Consider the following 16,611-nt stretch of genomic DNA (forward strand, 5'->3'; position numbering starts at 1 on the left):
AGTCTAATTGTATTTAACCTCACAATCTCCCCTAACCTTGCCATACCTAACCTAACCTATTCTGACGCTGCCTAACCCTATCTAAAGCGACCTAATCTCACCCAGTCTAACTTAACCTAACAATACCTGACCTAACCCAAACCAGCCAAGCCTAAAATGACCTAATCCAACCGAACCTAACCCAGCCTAACCCAACCAAATAAAACCCAACCCAAAACCTATCAAAACCGACGTATTCTAAAGCAATCTAACCTAATCCGTCTATATCTAGTCGAACTGAACCCAACCCAACCAAAAATTACCTAATCAGACCAAACCCTGCCCAAAGTGACCTAACCTAACTTTCGATCGGCTATAAATTCGCTATATAAGAAATTTTGCTGCCTGAAAGTCTACGGATGTCACATTCCAAGTTTCGCCCGTTCTGTGTACAGTACTAGTATGAGAGAGAGAGAGAGAGAAAGTGTGTGTGTGTGTGTGTGTGTGTGTGTGTGTGTGTGTGTGTGCGCGTGTGTGAGTGTGGGTGTGGCGATGCGTGTGTGCGAGAGATAGAAAAACCCAACTGTCGGTGTGAACCAAAAGGCAGGAGTGGCCATAAAGAATTTTCATGTACACCATTGGGGCTCCTCCACGTGATTCATAGGCTACGCCTTCGCCATCAGACGTAAGTGATACCGTTATAGGAGATCCCTGGCCACAGCAGACCTACTCGCCACAGCAGACCTACTCGCCACAGCAGACCTACTCCCAACAGCAGACCTACTCCCCACAGCAGACCCACCCTCACAGCACACTCAGGCATATGTGTAGCTCTGGTGGGCTAGAACAGTAAGTGCTTCTGTTATACAAGACCCCTGGCCATTGGAATCCTTCTCTACTCCAGTCTATGCCTGGTGCGATAAAGCTGGTTCCTTCAGCCTTTAAGATAAGTACATATGAAGTGCCATTGAAAAGAGGTGTAGGTGCTGCCTCGTTTGTATCTTCATAGTGTTCCACCAGGTCGTCGGCAGATGTCTAGGATGCTACTGTGAGAAACATCGAGATCAATGGTTCATCCTGTTACAACATTCCTTATACCTGGCCCCTGCAGTACCTTTGACAAACAGTACTCCCTTTACCTGGCCCTTACAGTACTTTATTTACCTGGTCCCCACAGTACCTTTCACAGCAGTCCCTTTACCTGGCCCCTGCAGTACCTTTGACAAACAGTAGTCCCTTTACCTGGCCCCTGCAGTACCTTTGACAAACAGTAGTCCCTTTACCTGGCCCCAGCAATACCTTTGACAAACAGTAGTCCCTTTACCTGGCCCCTGCAATACCTTTGACAAACAGTAGTCCCTTTACCTGGCCCCTGCAATACCTTTGACAAACAGTAGTCCCTTTACCTGGCCCCTGCAATACCTTTGACAAACAGTAGTCCCTTTACCTGGCCCCTGCAGTACCTTTGACAAACAGTAGTCCCTTTACCTGGCCCCTGCAGTACCTTTGACAAACAGTAGTCCCTTTACCTGGCCCCTGCAGTACCCTTCTGTCTACCACCACACTGCTAGCCTCACGTACTCTCATAATTCGTATGCTGCTGCACTACCTTATCCTGTACTCCTGTCTCCCTACATACATTCTATCACACCAAGCCCCACCATACATACTCAGCTGCCCTTTTGTGCACTCTTCGGCTCACCTTCCCCAACTGCCTCTGTTTTTGAGCTAAAAATCTTCCTGTTGTTTCTGTTTCACTCCCTGTTCTTCTAGCTGGAGGGATTATATAGTGTTCTTTAAATCTTAACTAATGATGGCAAGGTTAAGACACACACACACACACACACACACACACACACACACACACAGTATGTAAAAAAGAAGTCCCCACCAACATTAAAGGGAGCGAGAAGGCCTGAAGGTGGCCGATAATTTTACAACCTAGTCTTCCCAGCACAACACTAGCGGTCGCACCTCATTATGTAGGAGTCTGTGTCGCCCTGCTCTTGTCTGACACACACCCATATCTCAGTCCCTCGTACACACCAAGAACTTCACTGTGCCGCAGTCTGTGTCGCCCTGCTCTTGCCTGACACACACCCATATCTCAGTCCCTCAGTACTACAGGGTATTTTCGGCGATACTTTATAAAAATCAATCAACAAGCGTTTGTACTACATTCTTTTCAGGCGGATCCTTAGCAACAATCACACAATCGGAACCCTGGCAAATTTCTCTTGAAACATTTAGACAGACGGCAGATTATTCTCACAGATTCTTTACAACAATCGCTTCAATTGTATCCCTTGCAACAGCCACTACAGGCTTTTCTCGGATCCTTGCAATAATTAGACAATCACACCCACAGCAGACTCTGCTCCTCACAGACCGCCTGGCCGGAGATAAGGTGATCCCAAACTTACTGACGGAAGTGGGAAAGACAAGATTCACGATCTAAAAGGCCTTCTTCCCGCTGAGAATTGTGTACGTCTCTCTCTCTCTCTCTCTCTCTCTCTCTCTCTCTCTCTCTCTCTCTCTCTCTCTCTCTCTCTCTCTCACTCTTTCTGTAATATATTTTCAGTGCCAATAAGAGTACAGCATAATGTCGTGGCTGAGGTCAGTATAGTCAGTCAGGCAGTGGGAAGTGTCGGGTGTCCTTGAGACCTCAGTATCAACAGTAAAATGAACAAGGCACTCAGTCACAAACAATGCATCATTATTCTTGTTTGCCATTGAGATATAAAGGTAAAGATCTTGTCAATTACTTTTCTATAAAGCCTGACATTTGGACAGTCTGGCTAGAACCCAATTCTATGCCCCAGTATAGCAACTGTAAAGAAAAAAAAAAGTGAGAGCCAATGGATGGGAGGGGATTAAATGTGTGTGTGTGTGTGTGTGTGTGTGTGTGTGTGTGTGTGTGTGTGTGTGTGTGTGTGTGTGTGTGTGTGTGTGTGTGTGTGTGTGTGTCTGTGTCTGTGTGTGTGTGTGTGTGTGTGGAGACTTAAAACATGTTAATCGCATTCGGAACCCTGTCGACGCCAGGTATGACAATGGCGTGAGCTTACTTCAGTCTTGCTATCGTTCTTGGACAAATGTTTGGGAATATGCCCAGGCGACGCTCATACCGACCAGCATAAAACGCCCATCTTCACACTGTGCATTACTCCCGCCTCCCCTCCTCCCCGTCATCCGCCACCGTCCACTCTCATCCCCCCACTCCTCTCTGTCCACCCCACCCATTACTGCTGTGATGTAGTGAATAGCATAAAAATGAACATCTCATCCTGCAACCCAACTCCAACGCGTCAATTCAAAGGGCTTTCTTATCCCGTCATCGTCCTCCATCTTCTGTCATCAAAGTCCATCCTACACACTCGTCTCCATCCATGACATCTAGTCTTGAAAAACTTGAAGCAGCACATCACATTATGACACCAGTAAGGTTCCGTGTAATCATTTGCTATTCAGGCTACTGTGTGCAAATTCATCCATCAGACCTAACTGTATTTTCTCGTCATTCAGGTTAGTTTATATAAATTTAAATATCACGCTCGTTTTTTTTTTCGCTGAGGATTTTATATGTAACTTGGTGGTTCATGCTTCAGTGTAGGTCATTCATTAGTCATTGCGACTACTTCTGGTATATACAGTTTCGTCCTTCAGGTATCAATCTCCAGGCTTCGCTGTTCGTGTTAGCCTTCAGGAGATAATTTGTGTTCCACGACTGAAGAAGTTTATCTCGTCCTTCAGGTTTTCGCCCCTTCAAAATTAAATGGCATTTTGTAAATGCTGTACATATCATACAGGAAGAATTATACAACTGAATGTTGTCATCCAGCCTTAACATAGCGGCAGAAAGTGTTATTTTATATTAATAGGTACTTGAGCCAACAGACTTCCTTTTTTATATTATTACTTATATACTCCTCTGTGCTCAGTGTTACATTTGCTGCAAGCACGAAGGGCGGATTAATTCTTCCCCTATAGTAGATTATCAAAGCAAAATCGTCACTGAACAAGAATAAAAAAGCAAACTAGCAACTCCGCATTCTAAGGTCACCAATGGAAGTGAGTGTACCTACTGGGAAGAGCCACCTTGAATTAATGTTTCTTCCATAACAATGTGGTAGTGGGGTTGGATGTTCGTATCTTCAAAATAGCATTAGAATGACAGAGATTGCTCGTAGTGAGTATTTATTTCCCTGTTGATATCAATATTTTCAAGGACTGTGTGGTTTATATATATATATATATATATATATATATATATATATATATATATATATATATATATATATATATATATATATATATATCACGAAATATAGCTAGTAATAAGCACTGGACCTTGGTAATAAGTGGTGTTCAACATAATGCTCTTCCAACGAAGCAACTGGAAACACACACTTGGTGGAGAAACGTAGTTTCATAACCAGTTTATGTTCATACGGTCCTTGCAGACCTCCTTGTTCCTGTGAGAATGGGTGCAAGGAGACACAGTTGCTCTCTTACCACTGGGGACGGTCGTTTATTCTCTGAAGTGAGAATCCTGCTGCGTCAGCGAGTGTTGGAGCTTTCACCACTTCTCTCACGTTCCCCTCCCTATCCTTTTCCTTTCCTGATTCACCTTGTGTCTTTCACTTTTATTCCATTTAAAATAATTCTATTAGTCGATATTCAGTCTCACATAATTTTCACTCTCCCTCTTTTTCTCGCCATCCTTCATTCTTACTTTGTCATCTGTTACTCCTCACGTCCATGAGGTATTTGCTGTACCTCCTGTGTTCTCTCGTTGTGCTCCATTTACTTCCTTCTCCAAATATTTTCCCTTCATCACCGCACCTTAGCCCCGTCCAGTCCACATATTACATGTTCCTTTACTAATTACCTTCCCCTGCCTGACACCATCTCCATCACATCATGTGTCCTTTCCCTGCCCTTTATATTCCTTCTCTTCTTAGCACTTGCCCATGACCCACACTCCCTGCATGACCCACACTCCCTTCCTGCCTCATATCTTGCACCACACAGCTATTGTCCACACCTGATGCCCCTGCCAGTTTCCCACACACTTGGTTCTAACCCTGGCCCGTATTGTCGTAAGCTTCTAACACATTTTCCTTTTTAGCGTATTCCTGCACATACGAAGTGCTGTAATGGCATTTCCAAAAGGCGTATTTACTCCACATAATTTGAAATTTTGTATTAGCTATGTTGTCAAGTCTGCAGTTCATGCCATCGGGAGAATCGACAGCGTGCAAACATACGCAAGAATTTGAAACTACATACTAGCAGCACCCACTTTAAGTATGTTCCACGGCCTCCGTTTCCAACTCTAAACATGAGTTGTACTGTACGTACATCGGGAGAGGAACTTGTATCATCTACGTCACAGTGGCTCCATGCACTAGCGAAGCAAGATATGCTTTGCACCTCTCTTCCCAACACATAAAATGACTGTGCAGAGTTGACATTTGTTTAGAGTTTTCTCCTTTCTTTCCATTTCATGCAGTTCTCCCATCACACAACTAACCTTATGTAGTCGCTAAGTATTGATTTTACATTAATATAATTTTTAAAAATCATTGGCTACAGATGACATATATTTAAATACAGAGTTCTGCTCCTGTTACCTTTGTGTATTATTTTGGGGTTCAGTTTTTTTGGCCTCGTCGGCTGGGTCTGCATAAACCGTGAATTCTTCCACGTCTTTCCGGAAAGAAAACGGATTTTCTTGTTGCGTTGTTATGTTTTGCCAGACCACTGTTGTTGTCCTCTTTACACACACACACACACACACACACACACACACACACACACACACACACAATCTATCTATCTCTGTCTATCTATCTATCTATCTATCTACACTTATATATATATATATATATATATATATATATATATGCCGTGGCTCAGTGGGTTAGACAGTCTCAGGGTTCTTCAAAGTAAGGGTTGCGACCCAATACTGGGTCGCAAGCTTCTGCTTAGTGGGTCGCCACGTCATAAACAGATATATAAAGAATAAGTGAAATGCATTAATAATCATCATCATCATAGGATACAAAAACCCACACTGGCAGACGAAAAATACATATTTTTTCGTCTGCCAGTGTGGTTCTTCGTATCCTATTTCATGGTCACGATAATGTGACTCTTCAGCCCCCAATCATCATCATCATCATCATCACAGTAGTACTAGTCCACAAGTAGTCGTAAATACTGTATACTGTACGAGAGAGAGAGAGAGAGAGAGAGAGAGAGAGAGGAGTGCGGATGGAAGGAAGAGACAGGACTTGTACGTGTTCAGAAATAATCATCACCCGCCACAGTGACAGACACGAACTTATCCTCAGTTACGTTTGTACTGCAGGAGCTTGAACGTTGTCTCTTCATCAGTCATGCATTATGCCCTACACTTTGACAGAATGGATCGTTTTGTTATAAGAAGTAAAATCGCTCATCAGGCATCAAGTACGTGTGCACCCGACAAAGATATACAGGTAGAGAGGCGTGTGTCGAACGTGGGAGAGGCCTCACCTGCATCAGCCTCCTCTTCTGAACCGCCTGCCAAGAAGAATGTTAAGTCGTGGGCAAGGCAGTACAGCAATGAATTTTTGATGAATGGCTTTATCAGGTGTGATGAGGAAAAAAGAGAACCAAGGCCACAGTGTGCGATTTGCAGTGAAGTTCTTGCAAATGAAAGTTTGAAACCCAAATTTAAAAAGAGACAACTTGAGACAAAGCATGCTGATCTCGTTGGAAAACCAGTTCTCAGTAAAGCAACAACTCTTGACGATAAGGCACAACTGGCATCATATTCAGTTTCCTATCGCACTACAAAAGAGAAAGTACCATATACGTAGGGTGAGAAACTTAATCTCCCATCCACTGAGGATATAGTGAGTGCGGTTTTTTGATGGGAAGTCGGCACACAAGGTCAAATGTGTACCTCTCAGTGTTACAACAGTGTCACTGCGGATGTGATGTTGTGGAAAATTTAGATTTTCAGCTGGTGTCTCGTCTACCGTCAACTGGAGAATTTGCTATTCAGCTTGACGACAGTACCGATATATCTAACCGTGCAATACTGTTGGTTTATGTGAAATAAGTATGGAAAGATGAATTCTTGGAGGACTTCCTCTGTTGCTTAACCTTACCTACACATACAGTACATAGGGATCAGAGATATACAGTGTTGAATGACGGTGTAGTTGGAAAATACAAACTGAACTGGGCCAGCTGCAAAGGAATTACAACCGATGGAGCAGCAAACGTGACTGGTAAAAACTGTGGGGTTGTGACTAAAATATCAGAGGCTGCCGGTATTGACATAACTTGGAAACATTGCTTCGTCCACCGTGAAGCGCTGGCTGCCAAAGGTATCCCAGTCTCAGGGGTGTTCTGAATGAGGTGGTGAAAGTTATCAACATAGCCAAAGGAAGTTCACTTAACAGTCGGTTGTTTGAACCGTTGTTCCTGGAGATAGGAGCTGATCATTCATATCTGTTGTTCGGTGGCTTTCCCGTGGCAGAATTGTAACAAGGGTTTATGAGCTAAGGATGGAGATTCATCTTTTCCTTCTGGAGAAAATTCCAGCATAGCAGATTTGTTTTGCAACAAGGAGTGGATCCTGAAGCTTTCATATTGAGCGGACATTTTCTCAAAGCTAAATGAACTTAAGCTGAAAATGCAAGGGAAAGAAAACGATGTATTCCAACATAGTAAGGGAGAAGAAACATTTAAGAAACCAATACTGCTGTGGCAAGCTAGGCTTGGAGTTCATCACCCTGTTTACTACACGTTTCCAACACCTCTGTAGCATACTGAAGAAAACAGCAGTAGTGAAGAAAATCTGAAGAAAATTAAGTGCGATATACAGCTACACCTTCATACTTTCTCGACGAGTTTTGAACAGTAATTTCCTAAAGAAACGTTACAAGATATGAGAGAAAAGCACTGGCAAAAGATCCTTACTCTTTTGAAAGACCAGAGGCTGTTGTTGGGATAAACCTACCATCAAACCAAGAAAATGAAGTGCTTCATCCTACAAGTGATACATCATTAAGAATCAGGCACAAGTCATCATCTGTCATCATTTTGGATAACAGTTTCCAAGGAATATCCACATCTAGGTAAAGAAAGTATCTTGCTTTTGATACCTTTACATTTTACAACTACATGTGTGAAGCTGGTTTCACAACCCTGACAAAGCTATAAAACAAAGAAACCGACTCAGTCCTACAGCCGACATGCGTGTGGCGTTATCCTCCTGCAAGCCAGACTGGGCCAAGATAACTAGTAACAAGCAGGCACACCAGGCACATTGAACAGGTAACTGCATACTAATTTTCTCAGCTTAGTTGCAGTTTACACAGTACGGAGGAGAAAGGCACAACAGCCGCGCAATAGGGTCATGAAGGTAATGCGTAAAATCAAAGTGGGTCGCGATGAAAATAGTTTGAAGAACATTGGGTTAGAGTGCTCCGATCTGACCGAAGGGTCGGAGGATCGAATCCACCCAAGAGTCATTGGTAGACATCAGGAAGGGCATCCGGTCATAAAATGCTACACGCTCCAAACCAAAGTCCTCTACCCAGGGGCAACGCCTTAGCCCTTATCCAAAAAAGGGGTACTTGGCGTAAAACTCACTAATATATATATATATATATATATATATATATATATATATATATATATATATATATATATATATATATATATATATATATATATATGTTGGAGTGGCTCTGGTGAGAGAGGATAGTGTTTGGAAACTCCCTGTACTGTTGTTTGCAGATGATACTGTGTTGTTGAGTGAAGACGAAGGGGAGCTGCAAGGCTTGGTGGATGAGTTTGAGAGAGTGTGTAAGAAACGGAATCTAAAGGTGAATGTAGGGAAGAGTAAAGTGATGGTCTTTGAGAGAGGTGAAGTTAGTGAATGTACAGCGAGGTTGGATGGTGAGGAATTGGAAAATGTGAGTACGTTTACGTACTTGGGTAGTGTGATGAGTAAGGGTGGAGGTTTGAAGGGTGAAGTGCTTGAAAGGGTACAGCAGGGAAGAAAGGTTGCTGGTTCTTTGAAAGCAGTGATAAGAAACAGGGAAGTGAGCATGGAAGTGAAAAAGTTACTACATGACAGTATTGTGATACCAACTCTAACGTACGGAAGTGAAGCTTGGACATTGTTGGAAGGACACAAGTCAAGAGTGAGAGTAGTGGAAATGAGTTATTTAAGAGGAGCCTGTGGAGTCACATGGAGAGACAGGCTGACGAATGAGGATATAAAGGAGCGTTGTGGTGTGGATGTGGATGTGATAGGAAGCGTTATGAGGAACACAATGAGGTGGTTTGGCCATGTGGAGAGGATGGAGGGTGAAAGACTGACGAAGAGAGTGTATGTGAGTGAGGTGGAGGGGGGAAGAGGGAGGGGACGGCCGAGGATGAGATGGAGGGATGGGGTGGAGAGGTATATGAGAGAGGGGTGTGTGAGTTGGGAGCAGGGCAGTGAAATGGCGGGGGACAGGGCGACTTGGAGGCGATTTGTTTGTGGCCACCCCAAACGGGATTGAGGCGTCAGGCAATAGATAGATAGATAGATAGAATACAATCACCCTGACGCAGCAAGAATGAAAAGAGACTGATGTCCTTTAGATGAAGCGCTAAACATTACTCCTACAGCAGAACCCTACTGACTGATGAACAATACACTTCCGTCATTAAGATACCGAAAATTGTTGAGTGGGTAAGAACTACACACACACACACACACACACACACACACACACACACACACACACACACACACACACACACACACACACACACTGGTGCAGTGGTAACGTTCCTGCTTGCCAACTGGTGGACGGGAGTTCGCGCCTCGCTCAGGTTGCGAAAAGTTTCACTGACGAAGTGGGTGGTTACTGTCCCCCTTGAGCAAGGGGACGGGTGTGTGCGTGTGTGAAGGTCACAGCCTTGCGCTTAGATCGGACTATATGAGCTCTCAGCTCCCTTCCGGGAGGGTAAAAGCTGACGATCACGACCAACAAAGTGATCCTGACCGACCCGGTGAATTACACACACGCACGCACGCACGCACGCACACACGTGCGCGCGAGCGCACAAATTAGTGCCAATGACAAACTGATGAGCAATACAGTTTCGTCGTTGAGATATGAAAATGGTCTTGTGCATATATCTTCCTCACGAGAAAGCAATAGTGCCTGCAGAGAAGATGGAGAGGTCCAGGAAGAGGTGAAGTAAAGGGTGGGGAGTGGAAGTGGCAGCAAGATGGAGTGGTGGCAGGCAAGGAATGAAATGAAGGCAAAAAGAGAAACAGGGAGATGGAGCGAGGACACTCCTCTTTGGGGAGACAGGCGGAAAGGAAAATGGTGAGAGTGAAAAGAAGGAAGAGCTGGAAGAAGGGAGTACAATATAATATAAAGGAAAACAAACCGTAATGTAGCTACTGTATTCTTTTTAGTCTAACTTGGCCTAAAGCTGACACCTCTCAACCTTGAATGCTGAGTATTAATGACAATAACACTAGAATACACTGCTACTCACAATGTACTGCAGCAGCATAATCATATTCTGACACTGAATATACCTGAAATTAGTCGAAAAAAAAAAAAAACGAAAACTTGGACCATTTTTAGGTGAAAAGAGTATAGTCCTTTCTAGACCCTTTGTTTTAGGGTAGGCAATAATTAATGTTAGTATTCTACGAGTCAAAGAGATGAGAAGGAAAGCAGGAAGGTTAAGAAGAAGGAAAGGAGGAGGGGACGGAATATATATAAAGACAGACAAGGAAATGAAAAGAGGACAATCTTCCTGGGGTGACAGGTGGGAAGGAAAATGGAAGGTGCAGAGGAGGAGAAAGGAGGAAGACGAAAGGTAGAAGAAAAGGAAGCACAGAGAGAGAGAGAGGGGGGGGGAGGGGAGAACTGCTTGGAAAGGTCAAGGTTATAAGGAATGGTCAAAAGTCAAGATCACAGGACAAGGTTAACTCAGACAGCTTTTATTTCATTTGGACTAGACTTGGTTAAGGGTCTGGTAGGGATGAAAATTAATTCAGTTTTGAGAACAGTTGGTCCAAGGTCAAGGTCACTGGTAAAGGTCTAATGTTCGACCCTCAAACCAATTAATTGGAGTGGCTGTTGCACTCTTTGGATTCTCCTTGTTATCGTTTAGCTTTGAAATTCTCTTTTCCTTCACTTCATTCATTTATTTACCAAATATTCTTCAGCATTCATCATTTTTTTTTTCAGTAAGCTAGTCATCAAGTTTTCCTTCACAAGTAACCTTAGCACTCAGTGTTTTCACAACGTTCATCATCACTGTACTCTTTCCTTCTCTTCAACCCGCCCTTCTGATAGTTCGACGTAATTCTCCAGCCTTCCTTGTCTGCTTATTAATGGAAGCCTCTCGGTTGGTGATCAGCCAAATTTGTTATAATCTTTTAAGCCCTGGGCAAAGAGTAGTGAAGAATAATTTGTTCTGCACCTTCTCACTCTCCAGGAGTCGCCCTCTCTCTCAGTGCGTTATTATTCTCATGCTTCTGTCGTACTTCTTCCCATAATATTACTGGATTTAGTTTTTTTTTTTGTTATTCCATATTCCATCTCTCCTGTATTCATGATGTTCCTATCATTCTTGCACTAAAGATAGGTGGGTCTTGATTTCTCAGATCATTGTTCAAATGTAACCACCACATGTTCCGTGTCTGTTCATGCCGGAAGCGGGTCTAAGTTGGGCAGACGTAGTCGTACCTTCTCAATAAACACGATTTTCAAAGATAAGATTGGTTCATTATCAAGTGACAGGGAATGTTTCAGTTTATTATGTATTTATCCCACTTACTGCGCCAAGGGACGCTGGAAAAGGACACTATGTATGGTGGCACTGATATGAACGGGCGGTGGAGCTGCCTGGTTATACAAACGATCTTCAGTCTCCTCCATCCCCCAGCCGAAGGACGATGCACTGCAGAAGGGTAATTTCCATCTAAAGTCAACTGATTCACGTCTCAGATGAACCTGAGGATACAACTAGTACTGCTACTAGCAATAAATAAACAAATAAATACAAAAATAAATGACAGGTGAATGTTGATACAAGTTCTAGGAATGTTCCGCATCCGTCAAAGGAGGAGGAGGAAGAGGAGGAGGAGCAGGAGGAAAGTAAGAGGTGGAAGAAGAGAGTGGAAATACAGGAAAAGTTGAGACGAGCACAAGGAGGAAGATCAGAGAAGAAGAGAAGAAGGAAAAGCAGGGAGGAGTAAAGGACTTAAGGAGAGAACAGATGAGTAATTTCCATGGACCTGAAAACATAATATTATCATGCAATATCACGCAAGCGAGATAATTTGTTGACTGTGCGGAGGGATTAATTAGTCAAGTTAATAACAGTAATGGCAGAGCGAGGTGGGTTAAAGAGGGCAAGATGAGAGGCAAATTATAACGAAGGGGAATGACATCATAACATCAACGAAAATGCCCAGAAGGAAAAAACTCGAAGAAAGAGTTTTTATCAGACGATATGATAACAAAAAGTGAGGCATAGGGGTCTGTGAACGCTATTACTGATACCATTTTATCTTTCACGGTCGGGTTAGAACTACTATTTTTTTACAGCTAGCTCGTACCACTTACAGTTAGTTGTGTCAGTCATAGGAGCTATGTGTAATAAGAATAATGATAAAGACTGGTTGATATAATCGGGAAGAAAAAGAGGAATGATATATTTAATGCAGATGACCTCGTACAACAGCATTCTAGCAAGGTATGTTGTAGCGTTAAGTGCCTATGTTCTTATTTTACACACCTGTGGTACAATTCAACATTATTTAAACACCTGTCGCTTTTTCAACTCACTCCAATGCATCCTAACACTAGAGAGAATGCCCGTGGATCTTGTGGAAAGTCAGTAAAGTTGTTTTACCTAAATTCTAATCAATAATCTGTTCTCTTCCTTAACATGGAAATGAACTCATGTCTTCTGAGATACCGGATGACTTTTCTAACAATGAGGAACTCAATAGAGGTGATGGAAAAGAAAGTTGTTTGGTGTACAACATGGGTTAAAAATAAAAAATTTTCTCGGGCTTCCTAATAACATATTTCCATCCATAAATTCAAGGGTTCTCTATGAATTTCTTTCTTGTTGGCAATATGACGATCGCCTATTTACCCAGAAATTGCATTACAAAAACTTCATTAAAACTATTAATGCTAAATCATTATGCGTACAATTATCCCGTCCGCCTTTATTAAAAATACATAAAATTACCATTTATTTTTAAGCTGCCATCCTTCACAACCAATATCGTAATATAATTTCTGATGATAATGTAAATTGTTTTTGCTTGGTAAATAAACAAATATTTATGTTATTCCTAGCAGCAGAGGCCAGGTAATGCGCGACCGACTGAGAGAGAGAGAGAGAGAGAGAGAGAGAGAGAGAGAGAGAGAGGAATGAATGAATGATCACACACGGGCCAGGCTGAAATCACTGATAATGTATGATGACGTGGATTAATTGGGCACATTGACAGAGGCGAGTATTTATTTTGCATGCTGATTTCCTTTTAGACCATGGAATTATATGTATTCTGATCCACGGTCAATAAATCCATTCACCATTTCCATCCTCTATACTATTACTTTTTTGCAGTGTATGCCACTCAGCAGAGGGGGAAATACCACCATGTGTGAAATGTTAGGGTTTAGGAGACAAAAAGGAAAGAAAAACTGAATGATATAAGTAATTTATCCCTTCCCCCTTCCCCACTATCACCCTCCCTCTCTACCACGAGTGCCACCACCACACCATTATTATGCGACAAAAACAACTTGTGAACAATTATATGTCCATGTAATATGATGCAAGCGATGAACAACTTTTTGCCATAACTGTAAAGTTGTGTACTTGCATGTGACAATGACAGAATCTCACAAATTTTATCGTAAAACCTACAAGTGTCCTGGACAAAGTAAAAAAAGATATCGAATTAAGAGTTTTGACAACACCAGTCATGATGGTGATAAAAGGAACATTTTCCTCTCCTAATTACGATTTGTTTTTTAAGGAAGAACAAGAGACATGGGGAGATTCTGTACTCTCCTTGTCCTTCCTGCAAAAAGTAATTAATATATAAATAAATAAGTCAATAAATAAAATGAGATATTTGCAGTACTGTGAAGGCGGTCATCGTGTATGTTTGTGAATCCATGCAGTGGGTTTGGTAATAACCAGTTTGCTGAAGTAGGTAGACGATTAGGACACTGCAATAGCCAGTGGATGTTTGAGCCCACGATTACACCAGGAAAACCACACACTCTTTTAGTGCTTTAAGACCTGCTGCTGACCATAAAACCTTGCTGAGAGTGGCAGCAGCAAATTCCCACCAGTGCAGAAGAAAAGAGAAAGAGAGAGAGAAAAAAAGAAAGCTTCAATCGAGAGAGAGAGAGAGAGAGAGAGAGAGAGAGAGAGAGAGAGAGAGAGGCTTTACCATTTAACTCTTTGGGATAACCTGTGTAAATATGATTGTGTGTGTGTGTGTGTGTGTGTGTGTGTGTGTGTGTGTGTGTGTGTTATAATACTGTTAGCTTATCAAAGCCTCAAAGGTTCTGACACATAGGAGGCTTCGTAACACCTCTGCGTTAGAGATTTATTTTCCATACCACATTTCATCTCTGCATTCTCTTATGTTATTTATATCACTTTTATTCGACGCCGTTTCCGTTAGTAACAAACAAGAAGGCGTGTGTGTGTGTGTGTGTGTGTGTGTGTGTGTGTGTGTGTGTGTGTGTGTGTGTGTGTGTGTGTGTGTGTGTGTGTGTGTGCATAAAATAAATACGAGACAGGCTAAGGCCACCCTCCTTTTGGCGACTGAATATAGAGTACAATTATCCCATGACTTTTATAGGGCCACCCCAGTCTGCATGCCTTCCCTTACTGCTGTGTTGCACAGAGAGAGAGAGAGAGAGAGAGAGAGAGAGAGAGAGAGAGAGAGAGAGAGAAGAATGAGTAAGGTGAAGAGGTAATGGATGTACTTCGTTTACCCCATCATTTAAACTATCCTACAATTGTTTGTCCCGTATTCTTCTCAGCTAAGGAAGCTCTCTAGTTCCTCTTACTCATCAGTATTTTTCTCTATGTCGTATTTTTACTTCCTGCAACTCCAGTAACGCACAAACAGATGAATAATATCATTTGGTGTTAGCTAATATAATCACCTAGCTGAAAACCATTGTTCGCTGCTGGCTGGAACAGAATATTAATTTCCCAGACATGAAATAACTGTTCCCTTATTTTATTTTTTGCAATTTACGCTAATATAAACATTGTAAATAACATACAAGTGAATAATAAGATGTAGTGTGGTAAATATATCGTTTAGGAAGAGGTGCTAAAATGTCCCCCGAGCTCAGATGAAGACGACCCTCTCTTAAACCTCAGATAAAAAAACCTAAATTGAAAGTTTCTCGGAGGGGATGGTAAAATTAGACTCTCACTTCGTCGCGCAAGTCCTTCCACACAAACTTTTCTCATTTTTTATCGAGGACTAAGCAAAGTCAGAGAGGGAGAGAGAGAGAGAGAGAGATGGGAATGGGGGAGAGCAACAGAATGATGCAAGGGAAACACAGCGGTATGTGACCTATATTGCCAGTGAAATGCAGCATGAATTCATGGCACAATAACACCTGTTCGACAGTTACACAGTTGCACGTTATGCTCTTTAATCAAACGTGGAGAACGGAACAACCAGGAATATAATTTTACTTTATTTATTCTACCACGTTAATTATAGTCGGCAAGAAAATTTGGATGTTACTGGAGGAGATTTATCAAAATCACACACCATATTTTGTTACTCATTTTTTTGTTTTTTTTTTCACATATTAAACATTATCACTATTTACTACTCTGCCCTTTACAAAACCTTTACATTACCAACACCAACGTTTCTCCCCTTCCCCGACCTTCTTCTCTTGCCCTTCTTCCTTCTCCTTCTCCTCTTTTTATACTTCTTATGTTCCTCCTCTACTACTTCCTCCTTCTTCTTCCTCCTCCTCCTCCTCCTCCTCCTCCCCCTCCTCCCAGCCCGTGCTAGGAGGCTTTATGGTGACACCATTTTCTGTGGGGGTCATGGGGCGGCAGCTGAATTTCTACACAAAATTAAATATGAACAATCTGCTCAACACTTTTAGTGAAACGTAGGAAGACATAGCATATGGCTTTCCAAGTTTCTAGATTACAGTGCGTATTCTCCTCTATTTAGGAAATCCATCTTATCGCAATAATGTGTACAGTCTCCTTGGACAATACAATTTTATAACACAGAAGATTGAGTTAATGTGGTTACGGAAGATAAGCCCTTATGGAAGTGGAACTAAAAATGTCCGTAAGTTAACGAGAATATGACCCTAGGTCTTGGTGTGACTCCATCATGGTCGAGGCAACTCTCGTATTCTGTTCTGGCTTAACCTTACGATGTTTTTTTTTTTTTTTTTTTAAGTTAAACCGGGGACAGGAAATTGAGTGTGTTAGTACTGTTACATAAATTTAGCCCCATTGTTTTCCATACACCAACAGTGTGAAATCTTTCTTCTTACTACTACGTCTATA

General features: G+C 42.2%; 1 protein-coding gene across 1 annotated transcript in view; it reads left to right on the top strand.

Annotated features, from left to right (window-relative positions):
• The window catches only part of LOC145390042 (uncharacterized), an 88,897-nt gene extending 80,588 nt beyond the window's left edge, over positions 1–8,309 (top strand). The window contains exons 10-11 of the mRNA XM_080265121.1: positions 6,447–6,616; positions 8,171–8,309. Coding sequence (XP_080121247.1) covers positions 6,447–6,616; positions 8,171–8,309 — 309 coding nt within the window. The remainder of the gene's footprint in view (positions 1–6,446; positions 6,617–8,170) is intronic.
• The last annotated feature ends 8,302 nt before the right edge of the window (positions 8,310–16,611 follow it).

The sequence above is a fragment of the Coenobita brevimanus genome, unplaced genomic scaffold, assembly GCF_032717465.1.
Source record: "Coenobita brevimanus isolate Jiangsu-jjx unplaced genomic scaffold, ASM3271746v2 jjx.HiC_scaffold_2755, whole genome shotgun sequence".
Classification (NCBI taxonomy): domain Eukaryota; kingdom Metazoa; phylum Arthropoda; class Malacostraca; order Decapoda; family Coenobitidae; genus Coenobita; species Coenobita brevimanus.